Source organism: Anopheles moucheti, chromosome 3 (assembly GCF_943734755.1).
Source record: "Anopheles moucheti chromosome 3, idAnoMoucSN_F20_07, whole genome shotgun sequence".
Classification (NCBI taxonomy): domain Eukaryota; kingdom Metazoa; phylum Arthropoda; class Insecta; order Diptera; family Culicidae; genus Anopheles; species Anopheles moucheti.
This window is the reverse complement of record NC_069141.1, coordinates 59,872,150-59,899,990: the sequence shown is the minus strand read 5'-3', so window position 1 is coordinate 59,899,990 and position 27,841 is coordinate 59,872,150. Positions and strand designations below refer to the sequence as shown.

Sequence of the window (27,841 nt, the reverse complement as noted above, 5' to 3'; positions counted from 1 at the left end):
ATGGTTCTGCTGCAACCAAACAGTGACGTCCTGTCGGGTGACGCACTGTCCACAAGCACGGAAATGGCCAGCGAGGGAACGCCACTGAAGGTGTCCGTGTCGCCGCCGTCGGTGACCGACACCACCACCACCACCGTTACGACAACGCCAATCAGCATTTCCACGACAACGACGACGACGGTGGGCCCGGCCGATGACGTCACGGGCGCAACGGCGGCAATGTTTGGCAGTGCTGGGCCGCTGTCACCGTATCGACCGAGCCGGGTTACGCTCGGTTCCGTCTATCCCTGCATCACGTGTAACCTTTGCAAGGGCTACCTGATCGATGCAACCACGATCGTCGAGTGTTTGCATTCCTGTAAGTAAATCGATGTGAATCGCTTGTTGTTGTTGTTTGCCTGCAGTCGCGAAAACCTATCCAATTAGACACGCTTGGATGAGATTTGATTTGCGCGCGAGTAATAAACAAACACACATATTGCACGCACACACATGCGCACACATACGAGCATAAAGCAACATATCAACATACGGGCAAAGTAGGCGCGATGGAACAAAACCGGCAACTGTCAAGTTGACAGCTAAGCGCGTTTGTTTACAATATCCGAGAAACATCGAAGCTCAGCGTTTTGTCGACGATGCGTATCACAAAAATACCACACTTGGAAGAATGTCTCGCCTATACTGTGCCTCGTATTTATACAGCTCGTCGTCGCAACAAAGAACTACTAGAATGCTGCACGTACAGCGGAAGCTGAATCCGGCGAGGGTTTGCAATGAAATACAGTGTGGGTCGGCGGAAGAGAGTGGCAGCGCCTGCGACCACAAAACTAAAACACTATTCATTTCGTAGAGAGTAGGCGATATCGTGTAGCACCAGCGCGAGTACTTGCCATAACACTCGATTGGTTTACTGGATGGTCGTCCAAAAACGTCAAACCAAACCGCGCATCGTTCCGCGGGCTTGGCAGAGTGCTCTGGGATGATGTTCAACAATGACACCGTCCGCTTCTCTGCGGCGCTATTTATCAACAAGATGACACATTTTTCGGATAACAGCTGGTTAGCGTATGATGATGATGATGACGATTATTATGAAGATACACCTCTGCTCACACGACATGAAGGTGCGGCGTGACGTATCAGTGTGGTGTGAGAGTTTTCGGGACTCTTAGTCCAATTATGATGACGTAGAACCCACCACTGAGTTGGGGGCTCGTAGAACAACATTGCCCAAGTCAAGCCCATGCTGGAAAGAATGAGCCCCTCGTGTGTGTGTTGCGTGCAGCAAACGACAACTAGCTAATTAAACTCGCGTTATTAATGTTTACAAGCTCACAATCCTGCTGTTACCCGGTCCATACTAATCAAATGTTTATTTTTTCTTTCTCTCGTTCTGTTTTCTTCCCTCTGGAACATTTGTCATAACCTCGTGCCCCGCGCCTGGATGGATGGATGAACGCCGCGGCCGCACAGTTTGCCACAGCTGCATTATGAAACATTTGCGCACGGAACAGTACTGCCCACAGTGCGAAATGATGATCAACAAAGCGAAGCCCAATATCAAGTGAGTAGTATATGCACAACAACAAACGTTTGGCTAAACAAATGTTCACCAACCGAATGTGCTGCACAAAATGCTGCTTTTATTATTTAGCCTCTGCGGTGGGTGGAGAAGGTGGAACCGGAAGGTGTTCGAGGATATGTTTTGAAAATCGATGACGGCGTACGGCGAGGGCACGTACGCATTTCGCGTTGATTAAATTTGAACATTTCATTTCGGGATGATGATGATGATGATGATGATGATGTGGAAGTTGGTGAGTAGATGCTGATTTGCAGCGAGCGTAAATAATCAGTGTCAATCAATTGTTATTTGGGTGCTTTAATTTAATTCTAATTTATATTAGCCTATTTCGGAATTAATGACAATCGCAAGCAGTAGTGAGCAGGGGAAGAATTCGTAGTGAATTAACAATTCACTACTCCGATTCCGAGCATGAAAAACTTCATTCGACTCCAAATCAGCAGTCTCAGAGCTGATCCTGCGCCGAACCTGGAAAATGGAATTGGTCCCCAAGTAAAATTCGGGGCTAAAAACTTATTCTAGGCTGGAGTCTAATCTAGAGTCGTGTCTGGAGTCGAATCCGGAGACGTATCCTGAGTCCACTCTAGAGTTCACCTTTCGTATCTATTTCTGGCTTAACCACCTGTTTAACTGTAAGTAGTTAATCAGGACTCAGTTATAAAACATCATCGGATCCCGACTAAATATGGATTCAACCCATTACTACTTTCATCAGTACGAAGCAGAAGATTAAAACCTGCAATCGCTCAATCAACATTGCCCGTTCGCATTGCATTGTTTTCCGTGTAGTGACAGCTGTTTGTACGTTACCATGGTGACTCATCCCCGCTGTCAGATGTTTGAACATGTGGCTTAAGCTTTTCTGCGATCGACTGCATTTTCTTTTAAATGCACACAGTCACAAGTTTTTACGGTTGGGAAGCGTCATCCTTTGACGCCTATTTTTGTCACCATTAAACAGAGAAATGTGCACAACATAAAACAAAACCCTGTATTTGGGTATCTCAGGGGCAAGATTTATTTTTCGAATGAATGGGTGCATCTCGTGCACGAGCCGCGTGCAACAAACGAAACAAACAAACCTCGGAACTCCGAAACTGCTCGCGGTGTTGTCATGCGTGTCTCGGGGGCTGTACTTTTCGGGAAGATTTCTTACACAGCTGTCTCGTCTTTATCTTGCACACATCCATTCGCTGTGGCGTTGTGTTGTTTCTTTTCTTTCTTTCTTTTTTTTCTTTCTGTTTCGTCTTACTTTTCCAACACTCGGAAAAGTGCTGACAGGATCCTTAGGGACAGTTTCCCACCGTCCTGCGTTTACCAATTTTCCCGTTCTTTTTGACGGTCCGTGGTGTGTGTAGCGCCTCTTCGATGCTAGACAGCAAACTTCAAAAGGAAATACACTCCTCACTCCTTCACTGCAACTCCATCCCCCCAAAAGGCATCCCCCCCCTCCCAAACACGCTGAGTGTGTTGCTGTTCACGCTCATGAAACGTGTGACATTTTTGTCGACTCTTTTCGCTCTCCGCTTCTTCTTGAAAAGTTTTTATGACTTTACACGCCCGTTTGCTGGAGTTGGCCGGGTCCTCCGGGTGGCGCGATGGGTGGACGGGGTGGGTGGGCTTTACGACCCGTGTCGAAGGCTGCGTTTTATGGAGACCCCTCATGCGGGAGATGGCTGCATACGTGTGTGCGCACATGTGGCGTTTGGCTGTACAGCCCGCCAGCTCTGTGCTGTTCCGATTGGGACGTCTTTTGAGATGTATGAAGACGTTCGTTTTAGTTGCTTCTTATATAATCCCTAATCCCTCCACCCCCGACCATGAAGTGTGAGAAGTTTTAAAAAGGAACAGCGCATCAAATAAATCGATGAGCACCGAATTGTGAACTTGAAGAACTTTAAAGTAATAAAATGCAATTGAGAATAAATCATAAATCTGAAAGTATTTTCTTATCACTAGAGGGGAGTAATATTAAACAAAAAAACTCCGTTCAACCCTATTCCTTGTCCCTATTTTTCGATTCATTATACTTCCCTCCTACCACGCCACTGGTTTTATCGCGCTCATGTTTGGTGAATGGCAATTGAATTAAACAATAATACAATTTCACGATACGATTTAAATTTAAAGCCCACACACACAATTGTGTGAATCATAATTGAGCGAACCGGTAACAATTTTCCCGGGTTTTTCCCATTTGCTGCTGAATTTGTTTGTTCATTACCAATCAGATATGCGCACTGTGAGATTAAATGATAAAGCTTTAACGTTCTACGTAATTTTGTGTGTGATATTTTAAAATTTCGCGAAAATTTTGTCATTTTCATCAATTTTAGTAAATTTGCATGTGTTTTATTGATACTTCTATATTATTAAAATGCTTTTCAGCAAGAAATTCCCCACTCTTTACAAAACATTTTAATGAAATGTGCTGTTTTCTTTTTTGTCCATCTAAACCCATTGTGCGCCGGCGGCACAATGGGTCACCAAAATCTGGCCACGAGAGTGTGAGAGAGTTAAGCACTTAATTAAGAATTAATAATGGAGCAGATGATGTTGAAAACGAGCAACATGGACACAAAAATACCGAATCATAATTTCCATACATTCCCGATACGGCCGATGCATCACCATGGGGTTCGCCAAACATTTCATCGATTCTGTCGCTTTTGGGGTTGGGTGGATTGGTCGCGATGGGTCGTTCGACATTGACGACTGCCGCCTGTCATGAGGAGACCGTCAAAGCATTCCCAAGCAATAAAGGGTGGATCAGGGCACGGCGCCCGGCGGAAGGATCGATGCACATTGTGTGCGCGAATGTCATCCCGATGATGATGATGAGCCCTTTTGCCCTTGAGGCTTTCCGCATTCTCCCTGTTGTTGCCGGGCGGGCGCTTAATTATGACACCTTTCTGTATCGGGCACAACCCTCCGACTGTGCGGGGTGGGTAGTAATCGATAAGGTTATTTTGTAAGCGAGTGCACACAAATATGTGCGATAATATGTGTGGGTATATGATGATGCCCCTAACTGTTGCCGAATATTTGTGTTCGCGGCATCTCTGTGCTGCTTCCAATCACTCCCAAACAAAGCACGGTGAGCAGTTTGAGGTAACGAAGAAGTTTTTTTTTTAATTTGGAAAGTGTTCACTTTTGCAATTGCAATTTGAACAGCACTGGAGTTAGATAAAAGTGCGAAAAAATAGTAGAACAACGACCAAAGTTGCTATGACAAAGTGACACTAGCGTCGTAAATTTCTAAAACTTCTCTAAATTACAACAGAAAGCGAAACAACAGAAGGAGTCGCTTTTTCAGACAACCAAACTCTACCATACACCGATGGTAAAGCATGCAGCAATTAATAACACCACTGCACAAGACCTCATTCCTGCCACCATCTTTCTCGCTCTCCATTTGCTTCTGCTGGTGCTGGCACTTGAGTTTTTCCAGTTGTGCGGAACAATTCATTTTCATTTCGGTATTGCACCAACTTGCACAACCGGGAGGGAAAACTGGGCTGGATTGGGTTTGGGTTGTTGGTTGTTTTTGGGAGATTGTTTGGTCAAGGGAACGAATATATTTTGGGTGGCTTGTGTTTTTTTTTGTAAGGCAAAAGCCGAGTAGTACGAGTTCAAGCTTTGGCGTTCTCACCGGTTGCCTGTTTGTGTGTTAATGCGGCAAATATTTTCAATGTTTTTGTTTTATGTTTCTTTGTTACATTTACAATGTACTGCGCTCGGTGGAAATAACAATGTTTTTAAAATAGTTTTTAAGTTATTTGCTATTGTATTTACCAGCAGTTGCTTTAAGGAAATAAGAATTATTTTAACTTTGTAACAGTGGAGCACCGTTTATCTGCGCTCTTTCGAACTCTTGTCAGGTCGGTTAAGCTAACCACGCGAGTAATATAAATCTACGTTAGAAGTACATCTGAGGTAGTGTTCATATTGTAGAACGTAGATATACACACTACCCTCTAAAGGATATTCTGCTCTGTAGCTTTGCACTTGCTATGGAAGTTACAGAAGGATTTTTTATCGTAATTATTTTTTAACACTTTTATTAATGGTTTATTACATTTATTTTACTCTTTCGTTCGAGTTAAACACATTGAATTCTATAGAGAGATCTTAATTTTACGCAAAATTATAAACAATAACCAGTTTTCCTTACTCTCTGATGGTCACAAAGGTTCCAAACAGTGCCCTAGATCATTAAAATGTCCACTTTATTTTACTTGGTGGATATTTCGCTAATAAGAAAAAAAAAATATAATTTTCGTGACAATTTGAAACTTGGAATGTACGTTTCATATTTTCTAGTGATAATTTGAACATTTTATCATTAAATTTTGAGGTGCTGAATATCCTTTGCAACTATTAATTTCAAGCAGTACAAATAATCCAAGTATTATTAAAACGCAGATAAAAGGAGTTCCAATGTACTTTGCTTTTATATAAGTATTTCATGTCACCTGGGAGCTTGTCCGGCGGAATAGTGGTAGGGATGCTGGTTGTCCATTCACCAAGAACTGGTATCAAATCCTAATCGGACCTTATCCTATTATCATTCCTTCATATATGTTGACAACGTCCAGTTACGGTTAAATTCAATGCCAAAAAATATAAAAACCCATTAACTATCTACTTCCAAAAAAATTAATAAAAACTCAGAATAGTTCTCTTTTAAATTGACCAAAAAAAAATTAATTACTCACACACTCGATGCCTACAGAAGCTACACTTCTTCCCAACCCGGAATGCGCACCATTCTCTAGATCAGATTATACCCCTGGGTGACGTTAGCTCTGTGGGGTCTGGTTTTCAAACACTTAACCACTGTATTTATTAACCTCTTGTTAAAATGCAATTGAAAGTTGTGCTCTTTTTTTTCCGGGTGGAATTCCTTTCGTGGAATTAATCTTTAAATATTATAACCGTAATAATACGGGGTCGGAAAATTATTTTTCGGTTAGCCTTTTCTTTATTGCGTTTTAAAACAATAAGATGGGAAGGAAAGGAAAAAACGGCGTTGTGGCGTTCAGAGAGAGAGAGTCACCCTTTTATACGTCCGGCATGACGCTGTCTCAGGGGTTTAAACATTTTGCACCGGACTTTTTTGTTGTTGTGTGTGCATGTTCCGGTTAGGCCATGGAGAAAAGAATTTCGGTAAAATAATCCACAAACTCTTCCAACGTTACTGTGGTGGTACGGTTGGAAGGTTTTTTTTGTTTAATTTTTCATTTTTCTGCAATGCTCTCTCCGCTTGCCCCCTGGTCTTGGATATTGGAAAGGTATGGCCAATAAGAGGAAGGAAGATTTCCTAGCTCCGATACGACTTCGGAAAACGGGGAAACATTTTTTTCCTTCTCCTTTCCAAATACTTCATCATCCTTTTCACGAGCCCAATTTTTGGTTCTTCCCCGTGCGCACACACACAGACACACACTCACGTAAGGAAGGAAGGAAGGAAGGATTCGGTTAGGGTTGTATTCCGTCGAAATATTTCAATTTCTTTCATTTCTTGCGTTCTCGATTGTGTTGCGGCTTCTCTGGGATGTATGTGAGTGGTATGTTTTTTTCGTGAGTCGTACCGTTTGTTGCTTTACTCGCCGTTCGTAAAAGGGGGGACCCTTACGCGATGGTCTTCCCCTGTTGAAGAGGTAAGTTCCTGTGTGCTTCTCGGTGGTGTGGCGTGCAAGAGACATCAGGACAAACGGCTTATCTAATCCCCCTCTTCGCTGCTGGTAAAATCGAATGTACGGCCCGGTACGTCTGGGAGATGCTGGAAAGGGCGCCTAAGACATTCCATGGCACAGTTGGCGCAGAGTCCAGGTTGCTATCCAGACGGGGCTTAACTCTCTACCAACATCACCCGGGGACTGAGGTGTAACAACAAGGATAATGGTGGTGGTGTCCTGTAGAAGACGAGGTATTACACATCGTACTCGGTCCTCTGTCTCGGAAACTGAGAAAGGGGTTTTAAATCTTTCTTTTTGGACTTCCTGTACGCGAGTGTTTGAATGTCAAGCTCGCTCGTTGTGCTCTGGTTTTGCTGACCGTTTTTACACACGCATCGTTTTGTTTTTTCTCAAAAGTAGCATAAATTCTTCCATTTCCAGCGCGTCGCGCCCTGTTGGTGTGGGTTAAGTGTTTTTTTTTGTGGTTTGACTGTCAAAAAAGGGTCTACCCTTTAGGGCCCATATGCGCATTTCCTGTGTACTACTCGCTTGGAGTATCCGCGAACCAAAGGGGGGAGTCTTCCATGTCTTCCTCCCAACTACCCAACACAAGTACACAATGGAGTGGCCACAGAGAGCGAGAAGAGACAAAAAAAAAAAACTCAAGAACTAAACATTTCAGGGGGCGCTTTAGTTCGTGGGGGTCGTCGGTTTTGTTGTTCATATTTTTCGAGTGTACAACACTGGGTGGCCCACCCCCCTACCGCGCTTGGAGCAGAGGAGTCAGGTTGCTCTACTTCCTGTCTACGTCCACCTAGAGTGGCCTTTTTTCCTGTTTGTGCCTTAATATCAGTCCTGTCAAATTGCATGCCACATTATATTGGCCGATAGACCTTTCCACCCGGGTGTGTGTGTGTGTGGGGGGGGGGAAGAGATCGAGTGGGATTTTGGGAGTCGTTACGCGACGGGGGGGGGTAAGTCAGGCAGCAAACCTGGGAGCCTTTCAGCAGAAATGGCAGGAACTGTCAAAAACAGGATTCCTCATCTGGTAAATACCGTCCACAGGGTGGGAGAGGGAGGAGGATGAATCCTTGTTGCTAGGGATATTGGGGGGAGGGGGGGGGGGGTGGCTTACGCGAACAAAATCTTCTTCAGGGTTTCAGGGCATTATCGTCATGAAGCAAATAAATTGCAAAAATAATATACCTTACGTACGTATATAAAAACGGTACACAGAGCCTGTCGGGTAGAGAGAGAGAAAGAGAGATGTATAGAGTGAAGTTTGCGTTAGAACGAGAAGTCATTCCCTTCAATCATGTGTCTAGAACTTAAACATCGTTCCGTTTATGCTTGCGTAACGTATAACTGTGGTTGTGTGTACCGGTTCCATCATTATCATTGGTATTATGCTCCTTACATAATGCTTCCGAAGGCATATGAGAGGCCGAGAAAGAGAGGGAATAGTGATGGGATGTGGAAACACATAGAAAATGTTAAAAGAGGCATTTTTGTTCCCCCTTGAAAGGAAGCAAAACCCTTGAATAAATATGATCTTCCGTGTGGTACAAACTGGGACGAAGGAACTCTCTCGGTGCGGTGAAAAAAATATGATTGACTGTACCCTCCAATGTGTGTGTGTGTGTGCGCAGAAAGGAGAGGGAACATTAACGAGAATGAATTTCTGTAGCAATTTTATTGAAACTAACTAACCGATTGTCATTCGAGTGTGTTCTTTATTTCATGACTCTCCGTTGATGATTCAATTTCCCGCACAGCAGCGGGAACAGTAGTTGCGCGAGCGCGCGCGCGCGCGAGTTGTAGATTTACAAGCGCAGACGAGCAACCGGAATCGCCGTCCCACGGGGCGGTTATTGCTACCACATTGCATTCTTCCCATACACGGTAGCTACTGGCCACACCGTGTGCTGGTGTGGCACAACGGAATGAATGGGAAACTATTTACAAAACGAGAGCGCACAGGAAAACATGTTTGTGTCTTCACAAACCCCGCGCGCAAAGGGCCCAAGAAGAAGAGCGGCGTGTGTGGCGTCGTCGTAAAAGGCGTAAAGGAAGAGGACGCGATAAAAGTCGCGCTCGTGTGTGGGGTGTGTGTTAGTAGTCTCGCCATACTTACAAGCAAACCCGCACACATGCACACACACACTTAACATGTTATCGTATAAACACTTCTAGGGCTTTACTTGAGGGCAACCCTCAGACGATCGTTCGCTTGTTCTGTGCTGTTCTTCTGTTTGTTGTAATTCAATCGTTGTTACGCACGATCGCACGATCATCGATGGTAGTTTCCCGTTCCCGTTCTGGCGTGGTTGTTGGACTCTCTGACACCTTCTTTCCGGGGGACCACCGTACGTTCGTCTTACCGACAGCTAAACAATTTGGTTGGTGCGCGTGAGAGGAAGAGGAAAAGAATTTTGCGTAGGAAGAACATTTGGCGTTTTAATGTTGGGCTGCCGTTGCTTACAGCATGAATGAAGAATTCTATGCGTAGGAAATTCATTATGCAGCGAAAAGCGATGTTCTAGAGATGTGTTTTACTTGTAAAAAGTGAACGTAACTCGTTGCTTTTATAAGTTTACTTTAAATTCTTCCGAATAACGCGAGGTACGCGGTTTTTGGAAATTTGACAGCTGAGTTAATTTATGTATCACAAAATCTAAGCAAAAAGGTAAAAAACTTGGTCGAAACCTTTGAAATTGGTCGAAACCTTCGAAAATGGTCGAAACCTTTGAAATTGGTCGAAAATACCTTCCTTTCTTTATAAAACATTTTAATTTCGGTTAATGTTTTATTCACAAATTCGCCTGAATTAACAAATAAATTAATTACAGAGAAGGAAGTCGACTTTACAACTTTGTAGTATAAACGAAATTACAGCATGATTCGACTTATGCGGAAGCTCGAGGTATGCGAATTTTTCCCGTTTTATAGCGTATCTCGGGGATTGGTTGTAGTTCATTGCTATAATTCATTTGCCATAATTCAGTAGTAAACAGTTTCAAGGTCTGTTTATACTACCTGGTTGACGTGTTCTTAATTTTGCTTTGTTGTATTTTGCTATTTATTTATTTTCGTTAATTCTATTTGTTCAATTGCGATCGTAATCTCGACCATTATTAATTAAGATTAGTTTTATATTTTATAATCTCTCTATAATCTTTCATAGAATTAGGTATCCTTACTGTCATTAACACGTAATACAAATGAACTTTTAATCGAAATAATTCAGCTATATACAATTGTACTAAACATATGAATTATGTGGTGACAAAAACGTAACAGCAAAAGACGGATTATAACAATTAACTGATCCGACATGAGCTGTGAACTCTACAACATTTGTTAAGAAAAAATGTTGCGCATGGGTTAAAAAGGAAGAACGGTAGGAATACGCGGACCCTCTTATGTTCAATTTCTTAACAGCTGAACTCAATCGTAAGGGGGTTCGTAAAGGCATCTTTCTGGCACAAAGCAAAGGCACAAAAACCATATTCCGCCCGATAAGGGACCCTGGGTCCGGGGTATGTCCCATAGAGTTTCCTGCAGGACCCGAACCCTCTGCAGCAGAAAACGGGACAATTTTTGTTCTGCTTTGCACTTCCTACCCACCGGTTCGGTTTGAAATTGAATTCAAATATTTTATCCTTTTCTTTCCCCATACCTGTGTTCGCTAGAAAGGCCCTCAGTGGTAGGGAAACGCGCTGGAAGAAACAAATCTATCGACGACACACCGTTCCACTTCCTTTCCGGGTTTGCCATACGCTCTCAAAGAGTTCGGATTGAGTTGGGTGTAGGGAGGTACAAAAAAATGGAAAGAAACCAAAACAACGATCGAAAGCTGACAACTCATTCAATCATGCATTAATCATGATATCCTTCAAGCCAGATTCGGCCAGAAAGGTAGCAAAGCATCACCAACACCACCCCGGGCCGTGTGTTTTTTGCGCTTGGCGCTGTGTTCAAACGTTCATCAAATGGGATGAAATTTGCGTTTTATTTCCCTTTCCTGCCTGTCCTCTTTTTCTCTCTTACGTCTGATGTGTGTTTCATCTTTCACGCACGGAGCGATGATGGGAAAGCACAACAACAACAGCAACAAAAAAGGAAGACAAAATTCATCAATTGATTGCAAGTGGTTCATTTTTGACAGCACAAGCTTTTTAGCCAGTTACTCCGGGTCTGGCCAACCGCTTTTGGTCCTTTTTGGGTCGCGCAAGGCGAAACGTTGAAACGCGACTAAAAGAACCCAAAAGTGCGCGATGAAAAAAAAAAAACCCGCGCGTCACACGTAATCATAATGAAACAGTCATGTGGCGTTCGTACACGCAGCTTCTTCAATTATTAATATCCTGCTGAAATATTCCCTGTTATGATGAATATAAATAGTACTACTACGCGTGTTACGTAAAAAAACGAAGCCCATATTGGCATTAAAGTTTTTTGCTTGCTTCGCTTTCGCTTTTTGCATGTGTGTTTTGTTCTTCTGTTTGCTTGTCTATTTTTTTGTGCGTTGTTTTTGTTTTGTTATAAATTGCCTTGTTGCGCTTTCGACATTCTAGCGGAACGAGCCGAGTTTTTTTTTGTTTTGTTTGTTTGTATTTATTTGTTTGCTTTTTTATTAATTCTGGTATGAAATTTCGATGTTTTTTTTCCTGTATGTTTCTAAAGGGAAACCAAAACTCAAAACACAAGATTATATTTAAAACCCGAGCAAAAAAAAAAAGAAATTTGGAAAAAAAATACTGATTCTCGTCCTTTTAAATCCATCAGCCCGATCGTTTGGTGTGTGTGTGTCGGGAAAGGGTAGAAGAAGAGCTGATTGGTTGAGCGAGTCCTGCCAATAGACTCCGCGGCCGGACTTTCGGCAGGAGATCCACTTTCGAACCCGTGTTCCGGGTACCGCCCGGAGGCTCAGTTTGTCCGCTTTATCCGGTGTGTTCTTTCATTGAAAGCTCTCCCCCCTCCTCCTCCCCCCTCCCTTCGCGGTACACCGGTTTGTGTTGTCCACTTGCACTTTAATCGCATCGGAAATCGCACATCCATCCGGATCGGATGCGGCCGGACACACAGACCCAATGTACGGGTGGAAAACCGGGGAAAAAATAACATCGAAAATACCGACCCAATCGTCACACCCGGGGTGTGTACAAAAGCAAGGCATGGAACGGGACGGGGGACAGTGGGCGGTAATAGCCATCAGTATCAGTAATGGCACAAGAGCGCACTGGGGAAAAAGGCGAGTCCAGCGTCCAGAGAGCATAATCATGTTTCAATTGTGCCCGCAATACGATTCCGATTCTCGACTCCCCCACCCGGGGCTCCCCATCTCGGTGTGTGTGCCCGGATTACCTTCATCTCTTCTGTGTGTTCCTCCAACACACCCCCACACCCACTCCCTTTACGCGTTCTTTCGTCCGGAATTCATTCACAACGCAGGACTTGCGGAATGAAATCGAAAATCCCCAGATCTCCATCTCCATCGGTTTTGTGTTGTTGTGGAGCGTTGTGTGTTGGGGAAGCCGTTGGTGCCTGGTCCGGTTGGTGGTGGTGGTGGTGATGGGAGAAAAGGAGAAGGACAGAACAATATAAAAAAAGGAGGAGAGAATACAACAACGACGAAACAAAAAAATCCCCTTCCTTTCGCACACAGCGAAACAACAGGAACCGACAGAAAAAAAAGCACACACAGTCCTTGCTGCTGCCACTCGCGCCATAAAACACGGTTTTTGTGGTGCTGCAAAAACGAATCGCCGGAGCTCAATCCGGAGTTGCTTCCTGTGTTGTTGTGCCCGGTTTTTGTGTTGCTGCTTATAATGGTTTATTTTGGTTGGAGTTTGCCTACATGTGGCTCGCTCTGTGTGTGTGTGTGTGTGTGTGTTATGCTCCCAAACATCACCCCCCCCCCCTCCTCCTCTATTGGGGCCCTCTATGCCGATTCTCAATCTTTCACCTACCAAGCCCACGTGTCCCCACAGTTTCCTTCCTTTTCAACACAAACGGCTATTTTCGGCTATGTTTGTTTGACTCTGAGCGCGAGATGAGATGAGGAGTGAAAGAAATGGAGCAATGCACAATTGCATTTTATGGTTGCAACTGGCTGCAGCCGCATCGTGAACCTGGGCAGCGAAATTCATCTCCAAAAGGAGCCCTTTGGAACGGTGTGGCCAAAACGGAACAAACGGACGGACGGAGGCTGTAGACAAAAAAATCAATAAAATCCAACTACTGGCGACGACGGCCAACGGATGACGCTGATGATGGTTGTGTATTGGTGACCCCCGAAGGTGGTGGTGGAGGGCTTAACCGGGGGTTTTAGTTTCTCGAACATTGTGAAGCCGCTCGCGCTCGTGTGGGTCAAATATCGAGACGAGCGATGACGTCCATATGTTTGGATGTTATTTCTTCCCCGGCCCGTTGGTCACTTGTTGTGGTTGTTTTTGCTGGTGTGGGCCCTCTAGAGAGATTGTGTCTAACTCTAAAATTCTAACTTCCAAAAATCTATTTTTGCAACACGACGTAACACACACTGCGAGCATGATACTCCATGCCGCTTGGCTGTAAAGTGCTATAAAAGGCCATATTTTAGCTCGCCGGGAGATTATTTGCTGGTGTGCTGTTTTCGGTTGTTTTTTTTTATGTTTAACATCTCTCGGATATATGTGGTGACGGCTCCATGATAATGATCATCATCTTTCCGTGTCGATCATGAATTTTAAATTCCTTTCCGCGAGCTTCAAGGCGTGTGCAATAAAATGTGTTGTTCGTTTCCACGCTGGGTTTTTCGGTTTTCTTCGGCACTAATTATTATTTGCGAGCATCATCCCCAAATGCGTCCGCCAGAGTCGCCGTTGGTGTTGTAAAGCGTTGTTTTTCAGCACCGCACAACACAATCCCAAGATCCGCGCAAGATCATTCCTTTTGGCTCGGAATTGGCGCTCAGCAAAACGTAGAATTGTCGAATTGTCTTCATAAACATTGGACTTTTGAAGGTCGAAATGGGGGGAGGAAGTACCACCTTCAGGAAGAATGGCGTGTCTTATGGTGTGATCGTAAAAGAGAAACCGTCGACGAATTTCTTACCAAGTGCAATTGCACTCTCAGCCAACGATTTATTGGAACACAACTTTTGCAAACAGCAATCCAGCCTCGATCGGTCATTATGTTCCTGGTACGGTTGTGGTGGAGCATTTTTATTACAGTTTCAGTCCCCAATTATTGTTGGGGTCTTTGGCTGACCCAGCAGCACTACCTTTTGATCCTGCCCTCCTGAGAAGCTATCATTTGTTTGATGAATATCCAAACGCCTTGAGTTGAGCACGTTTACTTCACGAAAGTGACCTCAAATAAGACCTCAATAATAATGAAATTAAATGTACCTAGACCTAAAAACGTCTCTCTTTAAACCATCGTATTAAAGTTCATTAGGAAGCAAAATATAAACTATTTACCCTTTGCTTGGTGTGTACGGTGTTGTGTTATGCTTTTGAAGCGGACGGCGGCGGCAGCGGCTTCCCTCATTTCTATGCAAATTTTCCACGCGCATAAGTCCGGTGTATGATGCATGGCGCGATGTGAGATGGACCCCTTCCACCCCCATTTTAATGTTGGGTGGGGGTGAGTTTAAACATTTCATAAAACAATAACAAAGCAAAAGAAAAAAAAAACGAATAACAAAAGCGAACAGGTTTTGAAACTCGGAGTAGAAAACTGGATGTGACAATAGAGAGCCCATTTGCACTGTGGGATAAACGTGGACATTTTGTTGTATTGTGAAATATCGTTGAAGGTTTTATTGATTATGGATTTATTTTCCTCCTTCTGTGCAGTATTCAATATTAATACTCATAGTAAAACGCTTTTAGATATTGTTAAAAAAATCATAAAAATAGCATATAAATTACTCTATTTATCTGTATGAAATTCTATTTTTTTCTTATTATATTAAAACTTACAGTAGTTCCAATGTTCACTACGTACATCATCTTTATCTCGTCTAACCAACTTAAACCACCTATAATATTATTAATCTGATTATTTTCTTACAAATGTCCGACCTTTATCCCACCGTGCGCTAGGTTTGCTTTTCGCCAGTTCCAGACGTTTCTATATCCCGCGATCCATCATTCTGTATTGTTGTAAAGGATTTTTTTCCTCACCGTCCTCGGCATCGTCGTCGTTGACTCTTTAAACCTCATTTTCCTCCCCTTTTTCGGTCGCTAATTGTCGCGAGACACATCGCATTATGTCACGAAGAGTGGCAGCGGGACTTAGAGTCCTGTCTACTACCGTGGTGGCAGTAGCAGTAGTAGTAGTAGTCCCCCCCGGGTTAGGTTAGTTGCACAGCGTTGCTTCTCTCTCTCTTCTGCTTTTTAGATTAATATTTTCCACCGGACCCCAGTCCGGACAAATTCTGGATGATAAAAGAAAAGCTTCCCGTGCATCGCTTTGTCTGCGGAAAAGTCCCTTTCAGTGTCGTGGATGTAAGGAAAACGGATCGTGTTTTTTTTTTGTAATTAACATTTTAAAAAGAACCATTCCCTGGGAGTTATGTTAGGTAAGTGGTAGAAACGCCATCTAACAAGGCGTACCAAGGATAAGCGAGGAAATGATTCGTTCTCTCATAGATGCTCTGTAACCAGCTAGTTTGTCGATGGTTTGGTTGGAAAGTTTTTTTTTCTTCCCAACTTAAAGTTCACTGGGAATGGAGTCCAAGCTTGGGGGGAGTCTTTGGGACTGCTGTGGGGAAAAGAAATCGGGAATTTTATCACCACCAGATATACTATATATACCATCGGCGAGGAGCGACGACAGTCCGATCGTGTGAAGAAAAGGGGACCTTTATTGCAGGGGACTGCTAGTCTCCTGCCTGCCTTCTGTCCCCCCCCGGCCTCCCCACTTTGCGACTCCTTTTTCGCGAGTGTCTTTGTTGTTATCAACCCTGTGTGTGCCCTGTGTGCCCTGCCCGGCGAGAGATGAATCCGACCATTCCACTGGGGGGACGCGGTGGTCGCGAGTTTGGCCGGTTCCCGGTGTGTGCACCATAAATTCCACCCGGAACGGACAACACGGCTCAGTTACCACCGGGGTTTGGGGTGTGAGTTTGACCGGTTCTTTTTTAGCAACTGTTTTTTTTTGTTTTTATTCCACAAAGAGAGAGAGAGAGAGAAAGAGAGAGAAGTTTGAAAAGAAACAAAAAAAACAACCGGGGACCGGTTTTTGCCGGTGTATCGTTGGAACACGATCATAATTGGATGTGACCTCCGTTTTGGAGCCATGGAACCGTCGGTTATTGCTGTGGAGAAGAGCTTCATGTCAGTAGAGGGTGTCCTTATCGTGAAAATGAAAATTAAAACCAAAAAAACGGGGAATAACAAACAGTAGCGCGAGGAAAATTCAAATGGAAAACATCGACACAATGTATGTATGTGTGTGATCCATCCTGGTGGACAGAATGGTCCCCCCAGATTTTCACCATGGTGTCGGGGGGGTTGTGTGTATGTGCGCCCCCACGGGACCGGGTTTTTGCCTCACAGCGCGCGTTCCGTTGTTTGTCAGTGTCATCGTAGTCACGTTGTCAGCGCGGATGGAACTCGCATCCACTCGCGAGAATAAATCGCCCAACGGAGAATGGCCCCGATGGTTTGCCTGTTTGCCTGTTGGTCCGCCGGATCTACCGGGGTCCGGCAAAATCCGCCGAAGGTCATCAACGATGGTGTGACTCGATCTCGATGCAACTCATCGATGGTCAGGCAGGGTAAAAGGAAATTTATCCTTCCAGGCAGCGAAATTGATGTGGAGCCGTTAAAGAATGGTCCCAATGTGGGATAAATTTCTTCCACAACTTCACGCTCCAGGAGTCGAATTTCTATTGACCGATGACGCAGAAGAAGGAGAAGGAGGACTCCAACAGGACCTATAAAACCTCCTGATTGGTCGCGCAAATGGACAGGCATCGTCGTCATCTCTCCTGTATAGTGCGGCTGCTGTTATGATGCTGTTGCTCCGCAAGGGTTCGATGATGGATGAGTTTTCCACCAGAACTGGCCATACGCCGATGCGTATGATTGCGTTTTTGGACGTTACGTGGATAAATTTTTAATTGAACATTCGACTCCTCCACGATGGCGCTGTTGGGTTTGGTTGCGTTTTGGGGTGATCTTATCATTTCCCTCATAGACACACACACACTTCACGGTTGGTTTGGTTGGTGTGTGCCGGTTTGGTTAGCTCGTTAGCATTTTATTTTCTTATTCCTTCCCCCAAAAAAAAAAAAAAACATTTGAATTAGAAAAGGTAAGGCATGCTTCATATTCATATAATTGGACAGCCAAACTGAATTGAAGCCCGTCATTTCACGAAACTAATTTCGTGCTTATCTTATTGCACACAGCATTGCGTTCCAAACGCACACACACACTCAAGCTCTCTCCTCTTTGCAAACGATCAACTTTTCTGCTTAAAGTTTTGGGGCAAAAGAAGGCAGAAAGACTCCGCTTTGAAGTTAAGCTCGTCGGTCCATTCAGTGCGGAAATAAAGGAATCATCCCCTTAAGAAAGTCAACTCCCTAAAAATTTGTGGAGACTCCTGCTCTGCTCTCTGCTCTGCTCTGCTGCAGTCGAAGGGTGATATTTAATTTGTCAAAAAGTTGGCCCGGTGCTGCAGCAGGGACATGAAACCCATGTTTTATGAGGTCTGTTTTAATGTGGTGCAATTTTCGGGTGCAGGGCAAAACGCAATACCCCCGCGTGTCTCTCCTGTCGGTCCTTCTAGCCTGACTGCAATGGCCGAGACACGCGGATAAAAGAGGGATTTTGGGAGGGGAGGGAAAAAAGAGTCCGGGAAACCGGGAAGAAGAAGAGCTGTTGACGTTAGGATGGTTTTTAGTGTTCCCCACAGTCTCATTATTCCACTACTGTAATTAGTTTCCTTGGGTTTTTGGCTCCAATCTTTGCCCGGTTGAGTGTGAGATTTTTTTGTGTTTTCCGTTCGCTTCTTTTCCCTGTTTGCTTGTGGCGAAAGGCTTACACACAGTTACACACGTGGCGTGCAGGGGAGGTTGAGTGGCGCACCCGAACCCTCTCGGCAACTTCTCGTCTGCTGTCAGATTTTGGTCAAATTCTTCTCCGCTTCTCGCTTAAAGGACAATAACGAAAAGGCAAAAGAAGGAAAGGGAGGGATGGTGGTTGGGAAAATGGGTTGGAAAAACTTCTTAATTTCGTTCCTTCCGTATCTCGCCTCGCACACGGAAGTAGTGGTGGACAAGGAGAATGACGCGCCCGTTCGCTGGAGGACGGTCTCATTTATCTCTCTTTGGTTGGGTACACCGTTGTCGTTCAACACCAAGAGAATCTTTTTTTTGAGAATCCGTTTCCGTTCCATTTCGGTGCACAAATGTCCTTTGGAAATTGGGGGGATGGTGAAGAATGCAACCAAAACTCTTCTTATTAGTGGCGCTTCCAAGCAAAAGACGACGAATCATCATCATCCGTGTGTGTCAACCGCATCGCGTCATCATCATCATCATCACCCCATCATCAGCGCACGAAGAAATGGGTGCGCTGAGATTGAAAATGACCCCTTCTGACCCCCCGTTCCACCCTTCAACCTCGCGGCATCATCACCGTTTGGCATAAGTTTTCTCATTCCCGATGTGTTTCTTTTTTGTTTTCCCCCCCAGACCGGATGCAACGCTGCAGGCGATCGTGTACAAGCTGGTGCCGGGACTGTACGAAAATGAGCTGCGCCGGCGGCGTGCCTTCTACCGGCTGCACCCGGAAATGGCCGCCATTGCAACACCGGAGCAACGGGGCGAGGACACCGAGTATCTCATCTTCAGCCCGAACGAGAAGATCTCACTATCGCTGGAGTACGCGGAAAAGTAAGTAGATACAGTGGGGGAGAGGGCGCGTCCCACTCTTTCCCAGCCCCCAGCCCGGTAATGATTTGCCATCCATTTCCGAAACCGTCGATACCACCCTTCAAAGCAACGGAGGGAAGAAGCGAACGTCAAAACAGCTTGGGAATCAATTTTCATCTCATTAATTTTTGTGTTTGTGTGTGCAACAGAAGCGTTACCGGGGGGATATCCCCGTTCAACGGCAATGTCACGTTCCGCTTTTGTGCGCCATTACACCCCCCGACGGATGGCAAAGGGACGACTTGCCACCGTATCCTTGTGGAGTTAATTTCATTTTCGTACGAGATTCGGTTTTTGCAAGCGGGATCTAGAAGGATTTATATAATTTTAGAGATCTTATGTGGTGGTTTCCTACCACCAAAGTGTATAATCTTACGATCCACTGATCACCATTTCCAAGGAAAATGAAATGGATACGAGCTTATCTCGTATCTCGCTTTCGGGGGTCGTATAATTGTGTATTTAATTCATCCTCAGGCACATTTCGCACAGTCCGCCAGTCCAAAGAAGCGATAAAGAAATCGAATAATTCATGAGCGATTGTCTCCCGTCTCCCAATCGTTTTGCCAAGCACGGCAAGAAATTGGACGAAAAATTGATAAAAATGTAACAAAACGTTTTGCCATCCCGTTTCCCGTGGACTTCCTTTTTCGGGGGTGGATTTTTATTTCACTCTCTCGGAAGTGTATCGTATTTTTCCCAAATGCATCCTTCAAATCGGAGAACCAAGTTCTCGATCGAATCGATATTTTAGAGCAGGGATATTCGAACTGTCGACCGTTTCTGCGAGGATTCGCCTCGCAATCAGACACACGGAGCAGTTCCGTCCAGGTTTCCCGAGGCTTCTGGTGTCTTGTTAGCCATTCGGGTTTCGGGTTGCTCTTAAGATGGAATGATTCACACGCTTTCGATGGTGGGATGTTGTTCTTTGTAGTAGCGTCCACGACGACCAGAGGCGAACAAGCACAGACGTGGACGTGTCTTCAACACGGTATTTTCCTTAATTTGAGTTTCCTCTTCACGTTCGGTAAATACCAATGAATCACTCCCCCCCGGTCGGTCGGTCGGTCGTGGGATTGGACGAGGCGCACCGGATGCAAAAGGAGAAGACTATCCCCACTAGCCAGCTATTCCGGATCGACAATAACTATTAGCCACCGCGCACTCGCCTTGCCTTCCTGAACGTCTCCTCGACAGCAGCGGAGGTAAAGTGTGAGCGTCGTGGCGCCCACTCCCAAGATAAACCTTCCGGAATGAACATTTACCGAAAATTTTCTCACCCTGCACACGCTTTCCACTTTAGACGCTGCCGTGTGAAAAGGGGAAGGACACCAAGGAACGATCGAATGCAGGGAGGACCGATGTGTACGTGCGAAACTGTCCACGAGGTTTGGTTCCTTAAAAGGGAGAGAGAGGACCCCGGTCCCCTGTTAGACATCTTTCCGCCGGGAAGATTCTAGAGCGTTTTCGGTCGGTAGTGTCGGGAATGTCTGGAAAACGCGAAAATTATTGCCGACGATAATTTATATCGTCAGTTTCCTCTCGCTCCAGACGACTTGCCTTGCACTGCACGGCGGTGTTTGTGTAGGAGAGAAAAGGAAATTAGAAATAGCATCGGACTGGTTTCGGACCACCACTATACAGCATTGTTTGAGCAAGGGAAATTGTCCACAAATTCGACAACAATTATATTAAGAATATCCTAACCCCAGAGTGGATTCATTCATCTGATACATGTTTGTTTTTTTGGTTTTTGTCTTCCACAGAGAGCTGGCGGAGGACAATGAGGAGCTGCTGAAGGCAAAGTATCTGCTCTGTCCGGCCATCTTTTCGATCGGGCTGCTCAAGAAGTTCATCATCTACAAGTACGGCATCTCGGAACGTCAGTTTTGCGTCGAGATTATGTACAAGGTGAAGACGATCATCCTTCCCGACTACTACACGCTGATGGACGTGGCCTATATTTACACCTGGAAGAGGGTAAGTTTCGCTGTTCGATTCCAAATTTTATGTTTCATTCACCACCATTTTACGAATGGGTCTCAATGGTCACTTTCCCTGTGGGGTTTGTTGTTGTTCTCTGCTCTCTTCGCAGGATGCTCCCATGAAGTATTACTACCGCATTCGTACGACCGAATCGAACCCGGTCGAATTGCCGGAGGTACCGCTGCGTCGGTCGCCCAGTCTTGTCAGCGCTGGAAAACAACGGACCACGACCGTAGACGACGAGGACGACAAGGAGAATGTGCATCTCGAGCGGCTAGTGTCGGAGGTGACGGCAAACGAGAGTGACAACAGCTCCAACAGCAGCTGCAGCAGTGACAATCATCATCGTCGTTCGGAAAATATCACCAAAACGGTGGAGGAATTGCCCAAGCCAAGGGCAGTTCCCGTAACGCAGACATCGCCATCGCCTGCTGGATCTCCGGCCACTCCAACTCCAGCACGCAAGAACGAGTCGATCAAGTTAAAAATTGGGCTGAATAAGAACAAGTATGTGAGCTTCCTGCAGAGTCCACAACCGGATGAATCGTTGGGAAATACGTACTCAACGCCCGGTGCCTCCGTCGAAGGCACGAAGTCCCACAAATCGGAGAAAACAAAGCGCAAGCGGACTGATGCGCTGGCTACGCTGCAGCAGATTAAAGAAAACTCCCGCGAGCTCAAGATTAAGTTCGAGAAGATCAAGGAAATGGGATTGATGAACAGCAAGCGCGAGGGCAAGAGTGCCAAGAAGCAGCATCAGCAGCTGGCGGTAGTCCCTTATAAGGTTGAGTTGAGTTCGAGCATTACCGAGGGGTTGCCAGAGTCGGAGCGAGATTCCAAGCGATTGCATTCTTCCAAGAACGGTTCTTCGGGTTCGTCCTCATCGTCGTACCGCAAGCTGAAGATAAAGTCACCGAAGAGTGGCAGTAGCAGCAGCAACAGCAGTAGCAACAACAGCAGCCCGGAGGACAGCAAACATCATCATCCGATTGTGTTGAAGATCGATCAGCGTAGTCCGGACATGGCTACATCGACTCTGAAGTTTGGTGTGCCGAGAAAAACCGATAAAAGCATGACACCATCACCGCCACCACTGCCACCGTCTCCGCCAACGCCACCGCCAGCGAAGCGAAAGTTCGAGGACGAGAAGTCACAGTTCCTGAACTCGTTCGATCTGACACCCATCAAGGCGGAACAAGCTTCACCAACGAAGGGTGAAGCTAGCAATTCACCCTCGCCAGTGGAAATCGTATCGTCATCGAAGAAATCTCCCACGTCCAGTGTGTCCCCTACTGCGTGTGTTGCCAGTACAGCGCCGACAGCAAACGCGACAACCACCCCCAATGGAAACACTACGCAGGTGAAACGAAAGGCAAAGGATTCGGCTGGTGGTGCAACCCGATCCGGCTCTAAGAAGCCAAAGCTTTCCGATGACGAGATGAAGGCAATCGTCGAGAAAACGGTGGCGGAAAACATTCGCTCACCCTCGGAACATATCGTGCCACCGATTTTTCTTAAACCAAAGGTTCCACCGGTGGTTCCATCACCGGTCGCTTCATCTCGCCAACTGTCACCACCGTTGCTACCAGCCCCCGGTAAGACGGACTCGCATCTGACACCCCCATCCAAGCGTGATTCTCCGCGACCGTTCGTATTCAAGACGCCACCTCCACCACCACCGATCGTCTCGGCAAACAACATTCCCGCGGTGAAGCCTTCGCAGCAGGTACTGCCAGCACCGATTCCGCAGAAACCGGCCCCTCCGACTACCGCCAGACCGCCGTCCAGCACATCGGCGGGGAAGGCTGCAACGACGAAGTCACCATCTTCACAGTCGTCAGTTCCACAAGCGCCAGTTCGGAAGCCAACGACTCCAACCAAGCTGCCGACTTCAACACACGCTGCCGGTGCTACGAATGCTTCTCCTCAGCAGCTCAGCAATGGCTCTGCCAGTACTGTTCCTACTAATGCGACTACTCATAGTGTCGCTACCGGAGCTAGCAAGCTTCAAAAGCCACTGGAACTGAAGCGTGCCCAGAGCAACCCATCGATCAACATCCTACCTCCGGTACCACAAACTCCTTCTGTTCCACGTGATACCGAAATCAGCAAACTTCGTCCGGAGGATCTGAAGAAAAACGTCAAGATCTATGGACCTCCCACATCGGTCGAACAACCAACCGTTCCAGCTAGAGCAACGGACGCCACTAACTTTGCGGTCCCAACCAAGCTCCCTCCAAAACCGACCACAACGCTCTCCGTCACATCATCGACGAAGACTTCTGGTACTTCTTCAACAGCAGGAGGTTCATCGGGACAGGGTACAAAGGGACGGCCGCTAAACTACTTGAATTACGCACTGTTAAACAGCAAGGCGGCTGCTGCTGGCTCTAGAACGCCGATCCCATCGTACTCCTCTAACTCGCCCAGCTACTCGCCCGACTCCCCGCAGTACAATCCCAACCTTAACTTCTCCCCGAAGCAGTTCAAGTACGCTAATCCGCTCGCGTACAACAGCCATCTTCAGAACATGCTGAACGACCGCAGGACGAACGGTGGTAGCACGTCACCACCATCGGCTACTATTGCCATTCCCGCGTCATCACCATCTCCACCACAGGCGAAGGATCAGACAGGTCCTTCCACCAGCATCACCATTTCAACCACCACCAACAAACGGCCTGCGTCAGCGCTCAGTCCCGATGCGGACGAAAAGAAGCTCCAGCCACCGGAGAAACAAGCGCCCAATCCGCCGAACCCGTTGGATAAATTCCCCTCGGGCATACCGGACGGGCTGTCGGTGACACTAGCCACAGAAGAGGACGATGCGGCACGGATCAAGAATGTGAACAAGCAGCTGAAGAACAACTTCATCGAGATCCGGGCACTGCCCGAAATTCCAATGACGGCGGAGATGAAACTGCCAATGAATCCCAATACCGGATCGAAGCAAGATCGTCGAACACCGCCATCCTCCAAGGCTGGTACCGGTGCTTCGGGCAATTTGCCCACCACAACCGTATCGCAGATGGCTCGCAAATCGACACCACCCATCAATCCGACGTACAGTGTGGCCAACAGTGTCCCAGTGAAGACTTCACCCTCGGCCGCATCCTCGAATGGTGGCACTCCGGTGGACGCGATTCAGCGCAAGATCTACGACCTGATCGAAAAGCAGAGCTCGTCCGATAAGATCAAGTCGTCGCAAACAAAACCCCCAACGTTGCCCCCAGTATCACGGCCAAGCACCCCCAAGGGGTCTGCTTTTTCGGCCACCAACAACAACAAGCTCAAGAATCCCAATGCTACTGTGCACGAGAACGGTTTGCTGAAGTTGAACAACTATCGCGAGGTGGATCTGATACCGAAAGGTGTCAGTCTTGGCACGGGTCCCATCGCTCCAAAGCCATTGAGTTCCTCCGTTTCACCTACGGGGGCTTCTCGAATGATGCCTCCACCTGCCGCACAACCCAAATCAATCGTTCCGATCGCACCGAAACCGTCGCAGCAATCTTTCGCCAACGGACGGATGGCTATGTCCCCGCCGATCCAACGGTCACCGACAGCTGTTGGAGGTTATCATCAACCAAAGTCTAAGACACCCCCGTCCCATCTGCCATCGATGGCCAGCATGGGTCCTATGTTCGCCGCAATCGGTACGTCCGGTGGTACACCGTCGAAGAAGCCTCCGGTCGGTGCGTCTACCACACTCACATCGGGCACTGTGCCGCGGCGTAAGATTGTCCCGACGAACAATTCGACAACATTGGTGCCATTGAAGTCCTCTTCGGTTTGCTCTCCAGCATCGGCGAACGGTGGCGGATCGAAGATCATGAGCAGTTCCTCCGACTTTATCACTCTGCATCCGCAGGGCCCGACAACATCTTCAGCGCCATCGTCTCGTTCACTGCCCTACACCAACCCCCAGCAGGCTGCTCTGTCGCAGATGTTTAACAGCCAATTCGCCCGCCAGTTTATACTGAACTCCATGTACAACCCGTACAGTTTGCACCAGTATGCACAGCTGAGTAATAGCGCGCACCTGAATATACCGAACGGGTCGGATTCGGTTACAATCACGGCCTCACCCATGAACACGGCCCGTAACGCTGTGTCGCAGAATACGCTCACCGTCACCGCTATTCCAGCTGGCTCTACGGTGTCTAACGGCGGCCGAGGTGGCGGCCCGAACGGTGGCAATGGTTCAGGAAACTCCGGCGGCGGAGGAGGTCCCTCTAGTAGGGGTTACGGGGGAGGTGGTCCCAATCCGGCATCACGCAACTCCTCCTGAGTAATGCTGATCGAGCTGTAGAGTGCTTGTTGACAGTGCCAGAAAGAGATGGGGAATGGTAGAAGCGTTTGGAAGATCGCATCTTGCATTTCCTTTCGTTTTCGCACGGTCCAAAGAACAAGCTTTACAGCCATAGTTTTTAAAGGCATATAATTGCAACAAACGCTTTGCAAAAGGAATAATCGATTTCATGAGACTGAAAAACAAACGAAACAAAAATGAAAGCAAGGTTGAAAGAAGACACAACACACACCATTTTAAAGCTAGACGACAAGAAAAGATGTGAAAAGCGAAGGTGAAGTGAGTGTGAGAAGTTTCAAATTCCAGTGTGTTGTATGAAAGGCAGAGGTTAGAAATAAGCTAAATGTAATAGACTAGTTGTCGTTGTTAAATGTTACACAGTGAATGTTTATTAGTTTACAGTTGCTCCTAGAGTTGTCACAACTGTATAGTGTCACCCAACAAAGAGCATACACACCCCACCTACCTGTCGCAAAATACTATTACGAACGCTGCTTTTGCATTGCGCTATGGTCTCGTTTTTTTAAAGAATGAAAGCAGAAAGGGTTTTATTTTGCTATGTAAATAGTAAAAAATGGCTTTAGATAAGAGCACAACAGCAGCAATGAATCATCAATCGTATTGCCTTTGAATGAGTAAACTAACCTCTTTCTGCGACAGTAGGTCGTCGCCATATAAGAACATTGCTTTTGATGTGAAGATGTAAACTCTTTCTCTTGTTTTCGAGACACTTTTGCCAGTGCGATCGATGATATATTATACTATCTTTACCCAGCTGTTACTGTGTGTACCGTTTCTGTTTTGTTGTGTTCCGTAAATTTTATCCCTTTTGCAAACCTTGTGTGTATATATGCGTGTTTGGGTTTTGTATGTTTGTAAAGCGAATTTTCAGTGGAAATTGCAGCTACAACTACAAAAGGGAAGGACTGCACATGCAGCTCTCTACCACAAACATATAATCATATCTCTTGAACTTTTAAATTTATAGAACCTAACGGCTAGGTTAATGGGCAAAGGCTGAAAACTGTAGAAGCAATAAGAAAACAGAACTATAACAGGAGAGCAGAAGAATTGTAAAAACAAATAGAAATCAGAAAAGAGAATGAAACACTGTGCGAACAAATGAAGAAAAGGGAGAAACAAATGAACTGAAAATTGTTCACATGAAAACAACGATTGAACTATAAAGTGCGCGCGGTAGAGAAAAGGAACTTATCCTTCATCTGAAGGACACGAGTTAGCGAATAGCAGCAAAACAACAATCAAAACAAGCTTGCTGATTACCCGGGGTAAGGTAAGCTGCAAACTTTTGTTTTTTCGTTATTATTTTTCCATTATGTTACTTCCATTTTCGCTTCTTTTTTTATATTTCCATATTTATTATTCAACTTATAATTGTTCACTCTTGAAATGTATGAATTATGTATGAAATTGTGAGAGGAATGAATATGAAATACCCTTAAGTCGTTATTATGATCGATTGATTTGCATATTCTTTTGTTTTTTTTTCGTTCTTGTTTTAATAATATAAAATGTAAATGCATATTTCCGTCTGATGATGATGGACTCATTATTTATCTTACTATCCTGCAGCCATTATGGAGACATGAGCGTGGTACACCCCGAATTCATGTGTCGATAAAGTACACCGTGACTAATCGGCGAGTCATTTTAAGCTAGATGATAGCAAACAACTTTTAGTCGTTTGTATGTGAAACAAATGTTTAGAGTAAGCAATAATTGTTATAGAATGTAGAAAGGGAGTGAATCAGAATCCCCGATTCACAGTGTCCAGTCCGATACGGACCTGAGCGATTTCTCTGTATACTATTACCGATTTAAGACACGGCATCCGTATGTCTCTCTTTAGTGTGTGTGTGTCTAGCATAGCCATTTGAAACGAAAAAAAGAAGCACCACCACCCCTGATCCCATGTGTCGTGCCGGACCTATTTATGATAAGCTGTACAAATTTTGTAAATAAATCACACCTCTTCTCTCTCTCCCCCCGTTGAACAACGGCCACGGCGAGAAGAGGATGATGTGTACCGGTACCGAAGCGAACCTTTTTGTACGCGCTCTCGAGTCAGATAAAATAAATGCACATATTATAACAGTAAAAAAAGAGAAGTTAATAATGCAAAACAGATTTTTAGCGTAAGGTCCCCTGTCGGGGAGGGTCGACCCCGTAATGGAAAGAACGAGGCATAGTGAATGTCCACCAAATGTCCATTCGGTCCCCAGTCGTGCAAGGTCGTGCTTTTATTATTGCTGCAACCATTCGAGTTCCCCCGTCTCCCTGTGCTCTGTCAGGTAGGGCTGCTTTGTTAATTGCCGTAG

The 27,841-nt window shown here is 45.8% G+C and overlaps 1 protein-coding gene across 1 annotated transcript; it reads left to right on the top strand.

The window, feature by feature from the left end:
- Positions 1-27,601, top strand: LOC128303870 (polycomb group protein Psc). Its single transcript, XM_053040951.1, has 5 exons — positions 1-358; positions 1,477-1,567; positions 18,965-19,165; positions 20,971-21,184; positions 21,300-27,601. The coding sequence occupies exons 1-5, from the start codon at positions 1-3 to the stop codon at positions 25,479-25,481; spliced, it is 5,046 nt and encodes a 1,681-aa protein (XP_052896911.1). The 3' UTR covers positions 25,482-27,601.
- Positions 27,602-27,841: the final 240 nt, after the last annotated feature.